The following is an 18,890-nucleotide window of genomic DNA, read 5'->3' on the forward strand; positions in this document are numbered from 1 at the left end:
ATTCCCTCTGCTGCTCCCTTCTCTGAGCTCCAGACACTCAGACTTGGCTTCCTTCTTGCTCACTAGACTTTCACGGCAGCACTGCAAGAGAGAAATATTGTCCCTTCTTTATAGATGAGAGAACTGATGCTCAGAAAAATGCAGGGACTTGCCTAAGGCTTCTCGGCCAGCAAAGGACAGGGCTGAAATGGGACTCAGGTCTGTCTGGCTCCAAGGCCACCATCCTCAGCTTCAGTCCAGGAAACTCTGGAGATTTCATATTTGCCCTTCTGTGCCCTGCCCCATTCTGCCCCATCTAGATGGCCATGCTTTAGGGAATGGCTACCGTTGAGTCCCTACCAGGTGGGCTGGCTGTTGTGATTCCCAGTGGACAGAATCCCTCCCTGCTCTAAATCCTTGGAGCTCAGAGATGAGATGGGGGTTCAGTGAGAGGGAACAAGGTCTGGAGGAGGACAGGGGTTCAGTGAAGGAGGACAGTGGGGGAACAGAGGCTCTGTATGGGGCTCATGGGCAATAACAGAAATTCAGTGAGGAAGACAAAAGCATGGTGGATCAGGGGCTCAGACAGAGAATGGGAGCACAGTGAAGGGAGAAGAATCAGGACTGAATGACCCCAGGATTTGGAGACATTCCCTTTGGCCCCACCTCTTCACTGCTAACAGAGTAGAGTAACCAAGGGAGGTGCTAGCAGCCTCCTCCCATCAGCGGGGCTGGATCTATACAAAGCCAGCCTCCAAACAAAACCAACTCTGAGCTGCTCCAGCCAGGAATCAGAGGAACTGAGAGAGAGACAGAGAAAGACAGATTTTGAGTTAGTGAGTCAGGGTACAGATAGGGAACTAGGGCAGAGAAAGACAGAAAAAAACAGTGATATATGTAGACAGGCACTTGGAGAGTGGGGTCAAGTTTGAGCAAGACTTCCTAACCCATACGTGGAAGAGCTGCTGTGTAGTGTGGTCCAAGAAACATCGGCGCAGTACCTGGTCCTCCTGTTAGCGCATCCCTGTTGTGACTTGAGGCTGCTGTCTCTGGGAGTCCCTGGTAAGGGATCATTCCCTCTTTCCTCCAAAGCTCCGGTCCTGGGATTGAAATAGGGGCTGGAACTCTGCACCACAGCAGTCATGGGACCCAGGATAGGTAAGTCTGGACAAAGTAAGGAAGGGGCATTGGGAGGGAGCCTGGGGACCACATTCTCAATGTGGCGTGTGTGGCTGTTGAACCAAAATGGGTGTGCTGGGGTGAGGTGAGAGCTCATGATTCCTTACACAGAGCTCTGCACATGGCTAAACCTAGTGAGAGTGTGTCAAAATAAATGAATTGCCGGACAGGCAGGAAGGGATGCTGTTTACTCAGCTGGAGGCGGGGAACTCAGCCAAACCTCCCTGATGAGACAGAGCGACCAACAGGGCAATGGAAAGGCAACCCCCTGAACACGTTGCTGAACCCCTCTCTGAAGCAGACAAAAGTAGAGACAAACACAGCAGAGAAAAACAGAGGTAGAGAGAAGTGTAGTCATAGATGGAGCAAGTTCAGAGTTATACAGAGTCAGATCAAGGCCAAGACAGAAGGACAGAGACAGAGGGAGAAGACAAAGATCAGCAGGTGTTTGCAAGAACATGCAGGGACCTGGAAGCATGCAGAGACCAGCCCCGGAGAGAGGGCTGCAGAAAAGACCATGGGAGGTAAAGAGGAGCCCACACAGTGAAAGAGAACCAGAAAGAGACAGATAGGAAACCAGAGCACAACCAAGTCCTGTGCCTGTGATGCCTGTCACTGCTCAGCCAAACAGCAGAGGCAGGGATTGGATTATAATTGTGCTTTTACTAATATAAGACACCAGCAATCTGAGAAGGTGGCAAGAAAAAGCCCTAATATGTACCTCCCCTTAAGCTTTCAAAAGCAAGTTTATATAGGGGAAAGGTAGGAACTTAGGAGGAGGAAATTCCTAGGGAGGGCAGATGTGCTGTCTCTTGGGAGTAAGGGAAGGGGGAGGTGACAGGGGAGTCCTGGAGTCTCTTCCCTTTGCTCTGTGATATCTCTTCACTTGCATTAGCATTTCTCTCTCCCCAGGCGCCTGTGGTTTATGGACAGAAAAACCTATGTATTCTCTGGTTAGGGAGGAGAGCTATAAACCGTTTGCTCTCGTGTCCTTGGTTAGGAGAGATAAGGTCTTGAGATTCACCAGCTGGCTGTAAGTTGCTCAAATAGTTTGGCCTTGTTTAATTTTCTTGTCTCAGTTTCCCTATTCCACTTGCTCAGGAATTTTCCTAGTTTCTTACTACCCTGTCTTATTCCCTCCTTAGAGACTTCCATCCCTAAAAGTTTTTAGGGGTGATGAGGGAAGAGATTCTCTCTTTTTTTAGATTATTTATTAATTTATTTTTTAGAGAAAGGGAAAAGGAGAGAGAAAGAGAGAGAGAGAAACATTGATGTGTGACAGAAACATTGATTGGTTACCTCTCACACATGCTTCACCTGGGGACCTGGAGAACTTTTGGTTTGTAGGACAATGCCCAACCCAGTGAGTTCAGTGTGAGGGAGGAGATCCTACTATCAGTAAAGCTTCCTGTTGACAAGGGTTATGGTCCCTGCCTGCACAGGATATGGAAGTTTCTTGCTGCCTGATCTACAGGGGACAAGGGACTGGGACCTGAGACTGGAACAGAAAGGCTGTGAGCTGATTCTTCCAAAGAAGGGATAGGCTGGGACCCCTGAAGCATCATCATCTGGATATGGAATTGTTTTATCCAATTCAATCATCTAGTCCTGACAACAAATCCATTCAGTCAAACTACTGAGTCTCATTTCAGGAGGTGGCGATGCAGAACAGGGCTTCTAAAGTGGGGGTTGTACTGTGTAAACAAGCAACCGTCTAAAAGAGGTCATTGTATACACTCTGTGAAAACAGAAGGAACACAAAGGTTAATGAACACAGCAAACCATAAACTAGTTTCTGAGTCTTCAGTGAGAAGACTTCCAAATGCAAGGCTTTTGCTGGAATAAAATTAAGCAGTGACAATCTACAGATAAGAGTTTAAATGTCTCTGGTGATATCATCAGGTTCTCAGGTAAATTCTGTATGGTTGACACTGTATCAATAGTTCTCAGCAATTCCAAATCAAAGGATGAAAGAAAAATGAAACATTAGTTTGCAAAAAAACTAAAAAATTTCAGGATCCAATTCAGTCCGTAGGTGAAGAATAAAACTAAAATCTAATACTTATAACTGTATATTATAGATTTTATTGACTACAGTGTTTCCCCTTAAATTATCCTTATATTTCATTAAAGAGACAGCATTAAGTCTGATTTCAATTTGGCCTGATCGTCTGCATAAACACAAGGATAGCAATTGATCATGTAGGCTTTCTTAAATCTGCTTTGCTGGAATGTTACAAGGAATTTTGAGACTGAACTTTAATTTGCCCCTCAGGGCAAAGAAGCCAAGCCATCAGTTGCCCTCAGACTTTATCCACAAATACCTACAGATTTAGGTGAGTTCCTCAAGTTCTCAGGGTCCCCAGAATGTCTTGAGACTCTTTCCTTGACACCTTTCAGGAAAGCAACCTTCATTCCTTACCTGGAAAGACTTCCATGAACCTTCTGAATACATAAGGTACCAGACCATTTCTCCAAGGGGCTTTCATTAGCTTCAAGGTCAATCTATTCCTTAAAGCTTTTTGTGGACACCCAGAGTCCAGGCATGTCTCTCTTAATTATGACATTCCAGACAAAGACTTGGCTAATAAAACCACAATTGGAAACTGACTTTTTATGCCCTATTATGAAGAGATCAGATTCAAACCAATCAATTCAATTCAATTCAATTCAAATATGCAAACAAACATATTGCCATGGAAATAATAGTACTCACTCATTAAGGGTTTCCAAATTCCAGAGGGATCATGTTGGGAGAAAAATATAAATGCATCAGTATTATTTATGAAAGTATAATTTACCGAATTGCTTTGAGAAAAAATGTATTCTTATGTCTGAGAAACAAAAGATTAAAAATTAGCAATATTTTTCAACAAAAATTATAAAAGCCATAATTACCTTCAGTTTGGTATGTCCCATAATTAATTTTTGTTTATCCTGATTATTTGCAAGTATTTCTATAAGTTCAGTTATTTCACACAGCTCTAGTGATCTTCATTCAGTTCAAAGGTACAATCTGAACATTTATTCTCAGAAATATGTGATTTAAAATAAGTCAGAGTCCTTTCCATGAACTTCTTCAAAGACATAATATATTTTTGCAAATTCATTAGAGTAAAACAATGGCTGTCTCCAAATGACCAAAACACCCCTTAAAGTGACAAAGTTACAGATTTGATGATAGTGCAACTAACAAATGAATTTGCTTTCCCTGAAATAGCATTTTAAGATAACTAGAATTACATATGAAAGTATATCAGAATTTTGTAGAATCTTGGAGGTTTTTTGTAGCTCTAGAATACCTACTTTAATAATAAAAATATGTGTATACAAATAGAACATACTTATTATTTCTCTTTTGACAAAGCTTCCCATGTACTTCAAGTATATTAAATAGGCCTAATTAGTTCAAAATTTGTTTTTTTTTTAGTAAAGATTTTATTTATTTATTTTTAGAGAGAAGGGAAGGGAAGGAGGGAGAGAAACATCAGTGTGTGGCTGCCTCTCGTGCTTCCCCTGCTGGGGACCTGGCCCACAACCCAGGCATGTGCCTCGACTGGGAATCAACTGACCACCCTTTGGTCTGTGGGCCAGTGCTCATTCCACTGAGTCACACGAGCCAGGGCCAACATTTCTTCTTAATAAGGAGAAAGAACAAATCCCCGAGGCATTCGAGGGACCCACTGGGAGTTGAAGTCAGCTAAAATGCAACCTAATGGACTGTGATGGGATCGAGACCAAGCCGCTCCTTTTCAAAACAGAAACAGAAACAAAATCTGAAGCAGAAGAGAAAGTTCAAATAAATGAGTACTTATTTAAAAGGAGGGGCTGGGACTAGCCTTAGAATCCAATCTCACACCACCTTTCATGGAGAGAGCTCTCAAATAGAAACTGACTTCCTCCTGTGGAGGAACAGAGAAACAAAACTAACAGACGCGTGAAAAAGCAGTGTGCAACAAGAAAAGCAAACAATACCCAAAAATCCATGTACAAAAGTCAGAAGGGTCCAACCAAATCCCACATTGGGAACTGGGGTTTTTCTTGTCACTGAGCCATACCTACTATACCGCCTAGCAGTGCCCATTGATTTCCATAGAAACCCATAGAGTCCAAAGGACCCAAGAGACAGGGCGGGGCTCCTGGTCATGCACACCAGGGACTTACCCAGTGTGGAGTCCGTTGACTGCCCAGAGAAAGCAGACGCTAGATGTCTGTTACGGAAAGCCCAATTCGACATGAATTTATCAAGACTGTGTCCATGGACCATCAGATGGCCAAAGGCTGGAAACCAGATGGGCTTTCTGAGCATAAATCCAGTCTGTTACTGAAAGGTGAGGTGATGGGAAGTACTGGGGTCCTGGGACCAAAGACTACCCTTGGCAAAATCGCTGGGCATCTGCTGAAGATCTTGGCTGGGGGTCTGGGCTTCCCTGTCCAGGCAGCCTCCAGGACTCCCCCTGCCCAGAGAGTCCTGAGGCTGCCCCAGCAGCAATCGCCAGAAATTGAAATTGAAGGGCAACTGAGTCCAGGGCTGCCTGTCTGTCACTGTTCAGTCAAATAGCAGAGGCAGGGATTGGATTATAATTGTGCTTTTATTAATCTCAGACGCCAGCAATCTGAGGTGGAGAGTACAAGCCCTAACGTCCACCTTCCCTTGGGTTTATATAGGGATAACCTGGGAATTTGGGAAGGGGAGGTTCCTAGGGGAACGCAGATGTGCTGTTTTTCTTGGGAGTAAGAAGGGGAGCTGAAAGGGGAGTCCTGCAGCCTCTTCCCAAGCTCTTCCCTTTGCTCCGTATATCTCTCCATTTGCATTAGCATTTCTCTCTTCCCAGGCACCTGTGGTTTATGGCCAATAACACCTGTGGTTTTATGACAAGCAAAGCTACATATTCTCTGATTAGGGAGGGGAAGTATAAAGCATTTGCTCTCAAGTGCCCTTGGTTAAGGGAGGTAAGGTCTTGTGATTTATCTGTTGGCAATAAGTTGCTCCAACTGTTGGGCCTTGTTTAATTTTTTGTGTGTCAGTTTCCCCATTGCACTTACCCAGAAACTTTCCTAGCTTCTTAGTATCACATCTCGGATACAGGACAGACATACCAATCTGCAGACGGAGCATCAGAAAGATCACCACGGAAGAGGCTGTAGAGACATGTGTGTTGGCTATGGGTTGGGGAGGAGGTCAGAGGGGAAATGTGCTGAAGCCTTGAGAAGCCAAGTCTGGAGAGTGACTGAAGCACCGTGTGGAGAGGGTGGCGGTTCTGAACAGAGGACCCATCTGAACATTTCTTAGGCAGGTGGAGGGAGGTGGAAGAAATAAAGGGTCTTTGGACAAGGTGGCTCCCAGGCTGGACACCCTGCAGCAAACACCTCCGGCCTCCTCCAGTTCTCTGTGTTCTCCTGTATTAGCCTCACTCCCACTCAGGCAAGGCTGGACTTGCTCCCCAGAGTGTGGCATTTAGGGCTTTGAGGACTGAGTAGGGCTTCGTGAGCCCAGCAGGCAGACCCAGCTATGTGGCAACCATGGCTTGGAGACCATGACATGGCAGAAAAGGTGGGAATGGATACTTCCTTGGGGGGCCTCACAGGAGAGATGACAATGAGGTCAGATTTGGGTAGATTTGTTCTAAAGATGGGCCACTGACAAACCAATTTCCCAATCAGCCTTGGTGAGCTATGGGATGGGGGGCTTGGTGATCCTATGGATCTGGGAAGAGACAAGAGACTTAGGCTGTACTTTGCCTGCTGCCAGCCCTACTCCACCCCTGACTATTCTGAACTCTGCAAGGCTCAGTTGTAGAATATTTTCTAGCTGTGCACCCCATACACACACCACCACCACCACCTACACATGTACAGCAGGAGGCTCACCCCAGAGTCTGTCCACACTGCCATCAGAAGCCTCGCCCGGCCTGTCTTTCTGAGCCCCAATCTGAGCTGCGGCCAGGCTTCCCCCAGGCTCTCTTTCTTGTCTGAGAGCCCTCTGAGGTATGTGGGGATGCACACCTGGAGCCTGAGAAGAGACTCAGTCCAGCCTGCCGGAGGGAGAGGTGCCAGCCCTCCCAGCCAGGGGCAGACATAGAGAGAGGAGTCAGGGTCAGATCCAGCTCTCTCAGCCAAGCCTCACCACCAGTTTGCCATGTGGTGGAGCGGCTGGAGGAAATGATCTCCTAAGGCCGGTCCCACTATGATCAAGAGAAGCTACTGTCCCATCTCTTATACCTTTGCTCGGCTTTACCTGGAAGTGCCCCCTGCCCCACCCACATCCCATTCTGGTGAAGTGTTCCCTGTTTTCCCATTCCTCCACACGCCAACTATTCCGGGAAGCCTTCCAGGCTGATTCTCCCAGCTAGCAGCAACCTCTCCCATTTGCTCTTTGACCCCTTCCTTGTGGTTCATCCTTTTTTTGTTCCTGGTGTTATTTTAATTACTCTCACCAGTTCTTTTGGGTTCAAATGTGAGCCAGTCCAGGGCAGATAGGTGGAGCGAGGGAAGAAATACCCCACAGCCCTAGGTTCAAATTTTAGCTCTGCAACACTGGCTTTATAAGAATTCAGGGGCATGTTCTCACCCTTTTTGATGGGTGAGGAAACAGATGCTCAGAGAGGGCAAGTGACTTGCCTAAGGTCGCCCTGCAAGCAAGCAGGAGACTGGGGGGCCAGAACCCAGCTGTGCCTGACGCCAGAGCCCTTTCCTCTCTGTGTCAAAGCCCTTGGGGTTTCCTCTGCCCTCCCACAGACCCCACAGTGGTGAGCCTCCACCCACACAGGGCACTTAGCCTCTGGCTCCAGACAAAGCAAGCTGTTCTCTGGGTGCCAGAAACCGAGGAGCAGGCGATGTGTGTGGTGGGTGTTATTTCCTCCCAGGCTGAGCCTTGCCTGCTGTGCCAGCTGATCTCAGGCAGCTGTGAACCAAATGGAGCGCTTGCTTAGGCCCCACATTGGGTGATAGACATCCAGTGTCTGGTCTGCTTCTGTCCCTTTCTGGAACTCACTTTCTCCATCAGTACAGTGTTGGCCGAGTGGTCATTTGGTCCTTTCCTATGCAGAGAAGCCCAGTCTTCTGTCTCTGGAGGGAGCAGTGGAGCAGAGGTCCCTGCTAGGGGGCGGGGCTGGGTATCCCATCAGTGTTAGGGGGGCTTGTCTATCTGCAGCTCAGAGCCCTAAGCACTGAAACCAAAAAAGTTGTTGCTCATGCTGCTTGTCACCACCAGAACCAATGAGCAGAGACAAAGCTGAATGCTCATGGGCACTTTATTCAGATGGCTGGCGATCTGAGAAGATGATGGGGTATGTACCCTAGAAGACCATCTTACATTTTTCTTTTGAGCCAACCGTTTTTTTAAAGGAGGAACATAAATCCAGATGCCTTCTGGATTGTTTGCTGTCCCCTCTGGGGCACAGAGGTCGAATTGTTTGCGGTCTCCTGGAGTCAGGGTGGGCCATATCTTTAGTTCCTGAAATAATAGCTTTTTACATGCATGCATTACTCAGCTGATTAATTATTACTTAAAACTAAAATGTTCCCCCATCAGCACTATACTTGAAATTGTGGAGAATGCCACCACCCACCTCAGCAGACTGGGAACCCCCTGGGGGCAGGGCCTGATTTGATCCATTCCTGACGCCCTGGCTCTCAGCACAGGCTGGCAGAGGCGGTGTTGGGGAAGTACTAAGCTGCCCTCCTTCCTCTCCGTGCTCCCCTGCCCTTGGTGACAACCCTTCCCTCTCTCCGACCTGTTTTGAAAGCCTATTCTAGTGGAGGACTGGAGACTCATGATATGGAGGGCGGTGGGCTGCAATGGGCCCTTAGGGAGTCAATGTAAGCACAGGGAGAGATGAGCTGGGACTAGTGGCAGGAGGAGGCAGCGTGGCCTGGGCCCATGTGTCTCTGCACCTCACCCCCTGTGTGTGTTTTTGGCCCAAGGAAAATGGCCTGAATTCCCTGTGGGCTCAGGGCTCACCTGCCCCCAAAGCCCTCACCACTATTTTTAGGGTCATCTTAGGTTTAGATGGGCAGCTGGGGCCAGAAGCAGGAACAGAAAGTTCCAATGCAGGGTCCCTGACCTGGCTTGGAAACCACCAGAAAGCGCTTGGCTCCTTCTCAGATCTCTCTCAAGAAGTAACAACTGGAAGGCCTGCAACAGCTGGACCTCAAGCATGCCATTGTCCCCCCAGCTGACCCCCCAGAAGGGCCCTGTTAGGAGGAGGAATTTCCCAAAGATGACAGCCAAGATCTATCCCTGGAGACTCCCTTCCTGTCGTTAACTCTTCCCCCTCCAGAAGCCCAGGCCTGCCACACTCGGCCCCCACAGAGCCCCCACCCCACACTAGGCTCCCCGCACAGCTCCCACCCCCAGACGTTTCCCCCCTCATTCAGTTTGCTTCAATTCAACAATCACATTTTTTAGTATGGGCCAGATCTTGAAAGATGAGAAGTGCTTTGCCAGGAAGAAGGACACTCCAGGCTGAGTATAGCACGTGCAAAAGCTGAGAGGTAGAAAAAACAGAATGAACTTGGAGAATGACCAGCTACAGGGTCCAGAAAACAGTGTTTACTAAGGGTGGGAAGATGAGACAGAGTGGCTCCCAATGGTCTTGACCTCCTTGAGGCTGAGACTTCTGTACTTAGGATTTGCGGATGGGGTGGGAAGGAGGAGGGGCTGACCATTGTTGAGGACTGCAGGGTAACTGGGAAGGGCATTTTCTTTTTTCTTATTAAATATATTTAATTGATTATGCTATTACAGTTGTCCCATTTTCCCCCTCCCCTTTATCTCCCTCTGCCCTGTATCCTGCCTCCCTCCAGCATTCCCCCACTTTAGTTCATGTCCATGGATCATACATGTAAGTTCTTTGGCTTCTCCATTTCCTATACTGTTCTTAACCTCCAGGGGAGGTCAATTTTGTACCTACCATTTATGCTTTCTTATCACCTGTACCTTTTCCCTATTCCTCCCACTCCTCCCCGCTGATAACCTCCATGTGATCCCCATTTCTGTGATTCTGTTCCTGTTCTAGTTGTGTGCTTAGTTTTTGTTTTTATTTAGGCTTAGTTGTTGATAGTTGTGAGTTTGTTGACATTTTACTGTTCATAGTTTTGATGTTCTTTTTTCTTAGATAAGTCCCTTTACTATTTCATATAACAAGAGCTTGGTGATGACGAACTCCTTTAACTTTACCTTTTCTGGGAAGCTCTGTATTTGCCCTTCCATTCTAAATGATAGCTTTGCTGGATAGAGTAATCTTGGATGTAGGTTCTTGCCTTTCACGACTTTGAATACTTCTTTCCAGCCCCTTCTTTCCTATAAGGTTTCTTTTGAGAAATCTGTTGATAGTCTTATGGGAACTCCTTTGTAACTGTCTCCTTTTCTCTTGCTGCTTTTAAGATCTCTCCTCATCTTTAATCCTGGGTGATTTAATTATGTTGTGTTTTGACGTGTTCTTCTTTGGGTCCAACTTCTTTGGGATTCTCTGAGTTTCCTGGACTTGCATGTCTATTTTCTTTGCCAGATTGGGGAAGTTCCCTTTCATTATTTTTTCAAATAAAATTTCAGTGTTTTGCTCTTTTCCTTCTGGCACCTTATGATTCAAATGTTGGAATGTTTAAAGTTTTCCCAGAAGTTTCTAAGCTTCTCCTTGTTTTGTTTTATTTTTTGAATTCTTGTTTCTTGTTTCATTCCATTCTGGTTGAATGTTTATTTCTTCCTTCTGTTGCAAATCATTGATTTGAGTCCCAGTTCCCTTCTCTTCACTGTTGGTTCCCTGTATATTTTTTCTTTAGTTCACTTTGACTAGCCTTTACTTCTTCCTTTATTTTGGCAGGACATTTTCATGTGAGATGTTTCTTTCACTTCTAGAGAAGGAAGTGAAGCATAGAGAGGCTGAACAAGCTGCTCAAGGTCACATAGCTACAGCGGGCAAAACAAATATTTGAATCCAAAGTCTCCAACCTAAAGGGTTTCAGCAGGGACCTGACATGGTCCTATAGGACACAGGTCAAGACAGCCTCTGCCCCCTTGGATTGGTCACTGTCTAATCAGAAATGAGGGGGCATAAATAATGCAGGGGAATGACCAGCTCTGCAGCCCAAAGAAGGGCTGAGAGAACTGGCCTAGAAGGCAGGTCTTACAAATGGAGAGATAGTTGGTCTGGGCCACAGAAGTTAGGCAGGTGGGCCAGCAGACCGAGGGAACCCAGGCAACCCAGGCAGTAGGAAGGGCTCCAGGCAGGGGTTCGCCATGATGAGGCTGCCTCCTTCCACCTCAGCACCTCCAGAGAGAGGTATGTGACATCATGGTGAGGGATGAACTGACCAATATCTGCTTTGGGGAACATTCTCTTTGCAGGCTTGGGCTGTGGGTGTGTTAGTGCTGGAGGCTGGTGAATTTTCCAGAAATATCTTGGCTCCTTTGTGACACTGCACACCCCCCACACTGCCTTTAGCACTTAAACAGGTTTCAGGATGATTCCTCCTTTTGCTGTGCTCTCCTCAGCTGGGGCACAAGGTAGGGGCTCCTCTGGCTCACTGGGCAGGTTTGCCCACCTGTGGCTTCTATACCCTTTTTTTCACACATGCCTCCCAGACTTCCATAGGTCTGGCTCAAGGCTATATTCTCTCGTGGACTCTCCCAGAGCCCATGTCCTCATAGGGCTCTCCCTCTGGGTGCCTCTGTGCCACCCCAAACTTACCATGTCTAAGGCTGTGCTCACTACCACCCTACAATTCTGGCCCTCAGTGCTGGCTCTTCCAGATGGAAAACTGCACCTCTTGCCACCTCCAGGACTCTGTACCCTCTTGCACTCCCCACAACTGCTTTTCCACCAAGTCCTGTCCATCCCACCTCCTCACTGGAGTTCATCCATTCATCACTCTCCATGCGACACTCCCTGGCCCAGTCTTATGACCACTTGCTCCACTGTCTTCTCCTTGGTTCCCACTTTCAGCCTAGCTTCTCCACTCTCCACCCACAGGCACCCACCAAAGTCTTCCTGTGAGGCCCAATCAGGCTTCATCACTGGGTTCAGAACAAAGCCCATCCCTTCTGCCTGGTCCCTCCAGCCACTCCAGCCTCACCTCTGCACCTTGACCCCAGTCTTGCCAGACTACTTATTTCCTAGGGTGACTTTGCACTTTCATACTTCTGCTCCTTTATCTGATGTTCCTTCCTCCAGAAGGCCTCCAGAACCCTCCAGTCTAGGCTAGAGCCTCTACACTGTTTTCATAGTCTTGAAACTCCTTGCATCACATCAGTGAGCACATGTCATTGTGGTTCTGTGTTAGATGTCTGCTCCCTCCCACCCCCCCACACACACTGCAAGCTTCCTAAGGGCAGGGACTGGGGCTGCTTGCCTCTGGGTCCCCAGTAGCCTGCTTTGGGAAACTTTCAGTGTGTGTGGAAAGAATTTACATTCTCACTCTTAAACCAGCAGAGACCAGCTCTGTCCCAGCCATAGTGACCCTGGGCAAATCATGGTTCTACAGGGCTCTGTTTCCTCACTCTGTAAAAGGTTAACTCTGCCCTGGCTTCCTGCCCAATACACTGTCCAGGCCCAGTGCTGCTGTGGGGTCACAGACAGGGAATCCTCCAGGGAGGTGAAGAGGGTCCTTGGAGCAGGCCAGGTGGGCTCCCGCAAAGAGACTCCAAAAGGGCGAATGGTCACGTGCAGGCCCAACAGCTTGGAACAGCTGAGTGTTGCCATATGGGAATGTGGACCCATTATTTCCAGATTTGCCAATCTCCTCCCCCCCCCAAAAAAAAACCCAAATCTGGAGTTTTGTGTGAAATTTCCTGATTTTTAAATTCTGGCAATTGACTTAAAAACACTCAACAAGTCAAGCATTATGCAAGCCTTCAAACAATGTCTAGGAGTCAGGCGTGCCCTGGACAGGGCTGCCATGCATTGCATAACTCCAGTGGGTGCCCCTTACCTCATGGTGCACAGCTCACACAGCTGCACATGCGCCAGGGTCTCCCAGTTGTAATCTCTGCCTTACCGTTCCTTTGATGGTTCTGGCAAGTGTGTGTGGTGGCAAGTGTAGCAGAGGGACCTTTTCTTTTCTTGCACAGGAAATTTTTTTAAATTTAATTGTCGTTCGAGTACAGTTTTCTGTCTTTTACTCCCGTCCCAGCCAACCCCCCCTCCAGTGCTCCCCACCTCCCTCCCATTTCCACCCCCCTTAGTTGTTGTCCATGTGTCCTTTATACTAATTCCTGTGAATCCTTCCTCTTTTTCCCCTGAAATTCCCTCCCCTCTCTCCTCTGGTCCCTGTCAGCCTGTTCTCTGTTTCAGTGTCTTTGGTTATATTTTGCTTGCTTGTTTGTTTTGTTGTTTAGCTTCCTGTTAAAGGTGAGATCATATGGTATTTGTTTTTTACCACCTGTCTTATTTCACTCAGCATAATGTTTTCCATTTCCATCCATGCTGTTGCAAAGGGTAGGAGCTCCTTCTTTCTTTCTGTTGCATAGAATTCCATTGTGTATATGTACCCTAAATTTTTGATCCATTCATTTACTGACAGGCACCTAAGTTGCTTCCATCTCTTGGCTATTGTAAAGTGTGCTGCTATGAACATTGGGGTGCATAGGTTCTTTTCGATTGGTGTTTCAGGGTTCTTAGGATATAATCCTAGCAGTGGAATCGCTGGGTCAAAAGGCAGATCCATTTTTAGTTTTCTGAGAAAATTCCATACTGTTTTCCACAGTGGTTGTACCAGTCTGCAGTCCCACCAACAGTGCTCTAGGGTCCCCTTTTCTCCACAACCTCTCCAACATTTGTTGTTTGTTGCTTTGTTTATGATAGCCATCCTGACCAATGTAAAGTGGTATCTCATTGTGGTTTTAATTTGCATCTCTCTGATAGCTAATGATATTGAGCATCTTTTCATGTGTCTCTGGATCTTCTGTATGTCCTCCTTGGAGAAATGTCTGGTCATGTCCTTTGCCCACTCTTTAATTGGGTTGCTTGTCTTCTTAGAGTGGAGTTCTGTGAGTTCTTTATATATTTTGGAGATTAAACCCTTGTCTGAGGTATCATTGGCAAATATGTTTTCCCATACAGTTGGTAATGTTTTTATTTTAATACTGTTTTCTTCAGCCATCTTGCACAGGAAAATTATTAGGGAAAGAAAAAAATCTTGGAATGCAGTTTGTGGGGATGGGGTTGGGAGGGTAAAGAAACAGCAGAGGAGCAGAGAAGCATCAGAGTAGTTGGTGTCACTTCAGGGATCAGAAGGAGGCAAGAGGGTAATGTTGGCGCTGAGTCCCCCCAGGAAGGAAAGTAAGCTATTCTGAAGCCTGGTGGCCAGACCTGGAAATAGACTCCCCGGTGAGTTTGAGGCAAAGGCAGACAAAACTGGCATTTATTTATGAGCCATCTTGGAGTTGACAGAGGGCGTTATCCTGTGTGACCGTCACACAGGCATGAGAGGCAAGGCTGTTATTCTATTTTAGAGGCTCAGAGAGGTCTCATTGTTGGCCCAAGGACATACCAGGTCTAAGTGATCCTTGGTCTTGCTCTCTCTGCAGAGGGGCAGGCTAGAACATTCCAGAGAGACAGTTTCCTTGCCTTGTCCCTGCTTGGTCCAAGATCTCCTCCTCCATCCTCAGGATGTGAGAACATTCCCCATTTCTTAGCACATCCCTCTTGAAAGTGCAAGTCTGGGCCTCAGTTATGAGTCCTGGACTCCCACCATCGTCAGGTCCCTTGGACTGGGGGCCACACCCTTCTCATCACACTTCTTTCTCCAGCCTTGCCTTGACCGTGCTCTCTGAGGCCATCAGGAGGGGGTATTGACCGACCGGTGCTCTGACTGACTGACCGATTAGCTGAAGAATCAGCTGGTGGGCCCTGGCTGGCGTGGCTCAGTGGACTGAGTGCCAGCCTGTGAACCAAAAAGTCCCTTGTTCAATTCCCAGTCAGGGCATACCCATGCCTGGGTTGTGGGCCAGGTCCCCAGTTGGGGGTGTGTGAGAGGCAAAAAAATAAACAAATAAAATCTTAAAAAATAAGCCAGCTGGTAGTGAAACTGGAAAAGCCAGCATTCATGCTGCCTGTCACCTATCAGACCCAGTAAGCAGAGACAGGGATTGAATCTCTATGGGTGCTTTATTCAGATGGCGGTGATCTGAGAAGATGATGGTTTTTACCCAGACTGTTTTAAATTCTATTTCAAACTGACTCTTTTTATAAGGAGAAGAAAAGTGCAGGTAAGGGGTTTGGAATTCAAGGGGAAAAAGTGTAGGTAAAGGATTTGGAATTCAGAAAAGAGGTTAATCAGATAAAAGCCACAGTCAGGCAATTTCCATAACATCCTTTCATCCTCTGACCAATGATTTTCTTTATCTGTGTCCTGTGTCCTATGTCCTGAGTGGTTTTCTTTATCTGCATCCTGGGCAGTGGACCGTCTCGCCCTGGAACACAGGGGCTTGGATACCACCTTGACTGCTTATGGTCTCTTCTGGAGCACAAAGGTCGATCTCTTGTAGTCTCCTGGAGTCGCAGACCATACCTTCAGTTCCTGAAACAGTAGCTTTTGATATGCATTAACTACTAGGCTTATTATTACTTTAAACTAAAACTTTCCAACTCTCAAGTTCCCCACCAGTAGGATGGCAGACTGTCCCCATGCAACCACCTTTGACATTTCACAGGAGGGATGCCAGGCTGGAATAAGAAGTGGCTACATGGGGATTATTTTTGCATTTGTTCTAAGGCCATCATTACAACAACCACCATCTCGTGGTTGTTGCTGGGGACCAGGAGTCAGACAGATCTGGGATCCAGTCCAGGCTTTTCCATTTACCAGCCCTGAGACCCTGAAGTCCCCTCCCCTCTCTGTGCCTCAGTTTCTTCATCTCTATTATGGAGTCCTAGCGGCCACATGAAAGGATTGCTAGGAGGGTGGGTGAATGTGCCCAGCCCGGCCCGACACAGTGTTGCTAGACTATGGTCGCCTTTACAACAAGCTCCTTCATCCAGGCCACTTCCTCTAAAGGGCGAGAGGAGCCAGAGAGCTGGGTGTCCCAGCCCCTGACCTTCTCAGCACTCCGGCTGAACTTTTTCTAGTTCTCAGGTTCTAGAAATGACAGTGCCCCTTGTTGTCACACAGCAAGTATGGAGGCAGGAGGGATGTTTGTGGCAAGACAGAGAGCTGACAGAAAGGCTCGCTGAATGATTAGGAGGAAAACAAAGTTGACTTACCAGCTGCTTTGCACATTACCGACACAACCCTTTGACAGGACTATTGTTTACCTCGAGGAGGGACAAAACCACCTTGGCCACATCCCGCAGTGGGAGGAAAGGTCAGTGCTTGCAAGAACTGGAAGTTTGCGCTAAGGTGCGCCTTCAGTGCGGGCAGGGAGGGGTTGAGGGGAGCCCAGTTAGGATCGGGTGGGAATTGTGATCCAACAGTACGGGATTTGTGGGTGAAAACAGAATGGTAAGGATTTGGGGAAGAGAGATTCCAAGAATTTGCAGGTACAGTCTGTTAATGGTTTCTCTGGAAAAGTTGATCAGTCTTTCAGGAAGTTCTTGTAATAAACAATTAAGCCATTTGCATGGTCTGGCCAATCAGGGAAGAGTAAGAAGGAAACGTGCTAATGAAAACTGCAATATCAAAGTCAAGTTAATGTGGACCATAAGGAGTGGTTTCCGGCTTTGAGTGCCCCTACTGAATATGGGGTGGAAGGGCCTGGTTCCCAGTGGATATCTGCACTGGGACATGGAGATAATCGTCCTCGCATCATGGATGAAGAGGCCAAAGGGCCACTGGTCCAAGGCTCCGAGGCAGGACTGTGGCTGCAAAATCAAATCCTGGACAGTTACCTCCCAAGACAGTGAATGTGCATGGAGGGTAGGGGTCCAGGTCCTTGGGTGTTATGGGTGACCAGGACTTGGATGAGAGGGAGAGAGATAATCCGGAGATGGTGTTAAGCTGGAGGAGTCAGGTGTGCATGGAAGGGAATGGGGTCAGTTGGGCCTTGTAGTACCAGAGGCACTTGAAATTTATCAGGAGAGGGGAGGGCAGTGGTCCTCAGTGGGGCCTGCGTTGTGCCAGGTCTGTGCTGGGCGCCCTGGATGCCTTCTCTCCTTGGGGTAGGTGCTGTATCCTTACCTTACAGATGAGGGAACGGGTTCAGAAAAATGAAGGGTCTTGTCCAGGTTCATACAGCATGCCAGTGGAGGTGGGGCTGGGGTTCAGACCTGGGGGTCTGAGGACCTGGGGAGTTGCCATCCCCCTGGGATTTGCGGTTGGCAGCTGGGAGGGATGGAGGAAGCAGGTCCCCAAGCCTTTCCAGGTGGGAAAGGCGCCTCTCCCTCTCTGACAACTCTCTGAAACCTTGGCCCTTATCGCCCTGGACTTAGCCGGTGTGAAGAAAGATGGTTCTAACTAACCGGTAAACCAGGTCTTAGGGTGACTGACGAGCTCGCTGAGCAGCCGCAGACAGGTGGCTGACTAACAGAGCAAAGAGACATGTCTCCTAAAAGGCTAGCCAGACTGGGACTTGCCAGCTGATGGACAGGAGTGGCCTGTGTGAATGGCCAGCATGCACCAGCTGTTGGGCTCACAGACCCCCTGCCTGGCAGCTCTGGGGCTGCGGCTCCAGCTCTTGGAACCAGCTGGCCTACCTGGGACACAAAACTTGTTTGCCTTCCTGGGTATTTTTTCTTGGGGTCTGGCTCCCTGCTTCTCCATTCTTACAGGCCGCCCTGGCCTGGCCCAGGTTCAGTGCCACAGCTGCTCCCCTCCTGTTAAAGCTGGCCCCTGACAGTCTCCACAGGACAGGAAGGGCCTCAAGGATGTCACAGGAGGAGGACACACAGCCCTGGACTCAGGACCCTCATTCTGAGGGGAGTCTTGCTCTCCATCAGGGAGATGGAGTGATTGCAGCCAATCCCTAAGAAGGGCTCAAAGGGGACCAGAAACCTGCCTGCCCAGCCACATTCAGTGACCAGCTGACCACTCAATGCAGTGACATATGGTTGCTCTCAGAACTCGAGGTCTTAGAGCCAGTGCTTCCCTCTTCTGCTCAGAGCTTAAGGCTGTGGAATGGGCCACAGGGAGGTGGAAGGTTCTGAGCTGGTTCACTGACTTGTCTCTCCCTCGTCCGTCCACCGTGGATTTCTTTCAGAGCTGGGGTTCCAGGTCAGTGACTTCTGCCCTCCCAGCCTCAGGTCCAGCCCCATTTTCTGGCTGGCCTGGCCCCTTGGCTGGTGGGCACTGCTGTGCTCCAGGTGGCCAAGTGTGATTGGGCTAGAGCACTGTGCTTCTCCCCTCATCAAACCTGCACAAGGAACACAAAGGGATGTTGAGGCTGAGACCTGAGTTTGAGTCCCTGCACTGAGGTCAACCAGCAGAGCTAGCTACCTCTGAGCTTCGGCATCCTCATCCGGAGCATGGAGACAATGAAAGCACCAGAGGTGTGGAGCAGTGGAGAGCCTTCCCAAGCAGGCAGAGTGTAGCGTGGCGTCTCTGCGGGCTGGAGTGGCTCACTGTCTCTGCCAGGGAGAGGATCTGGGGCTTAGAAGCGGTGCTGCCAGTATCCTGGGGTGGGGGGGAAGCCCTTCAGTGAGCTTTGCAGTGCTTTCCCTGCTCCCCTCCACGAAGCCAGTCCCTCATCTCCTCCCTGTCAGGTGTCACTTTCTTTCACCATCTCCTGTTTCCACTGAGTGCTTATGGCCCCAAAAGGGACTCTTCCCCAGCCACACATGGTCACTTCCTCAGTCAAG

At 48.3% G+C, this 18,890-nt stretch overlaps 1 protein-coding gene across 4 annotated transcripts in view; it reads left to right on the top strand.

Moving 5' to 3' along the window:
- Positions 1-731: 731 nt before the first annotated feature.
- The window catches only part of SLCO2B1 (solute carrier organic anion transporter family member 2B1), a 61,386-nt gene continuing 43,227 nt past the window's right edge, over positions 732-18,890 (top strand). The window contains exon 1 of one of the 4 annotated variants that reach the window (XM_037131507.2): positions 732-1,137. In XM_037131507.2, coding sequence (XP_036987402.2) covers positions 1,122-1,137 — 16 coding nt within the window. In that variant the 5' untranslated portion in view covers positions 732-1,121. Of the gene's footprint in view, positions 1,138-5,343; positions 5,490-18,890 lie in introns of those variants that run through there. The other 3 variants (XM_037131506.2, XM_037131504.2, XM_037131505.2) reach the window with 3 other exon arrangements.

This window comes from Artibeus jamaicensis, unplaced genomic scaffold (assembly GCF_021234435.1).
Source record: "Artibeus jamaicensis isolate MK-2021 breed Jamaican fruit bat unplaced genomic scaffold, CSHL_Jam_final contig_64, whole genome shotgun sequence".
Taxonomy (NCBI): Eukaryota; Metazoa; Chordata; class Mammalia; order Chiroptera; family Phyllostomidae; genus Artibeus; species Artibeus jamaicensis.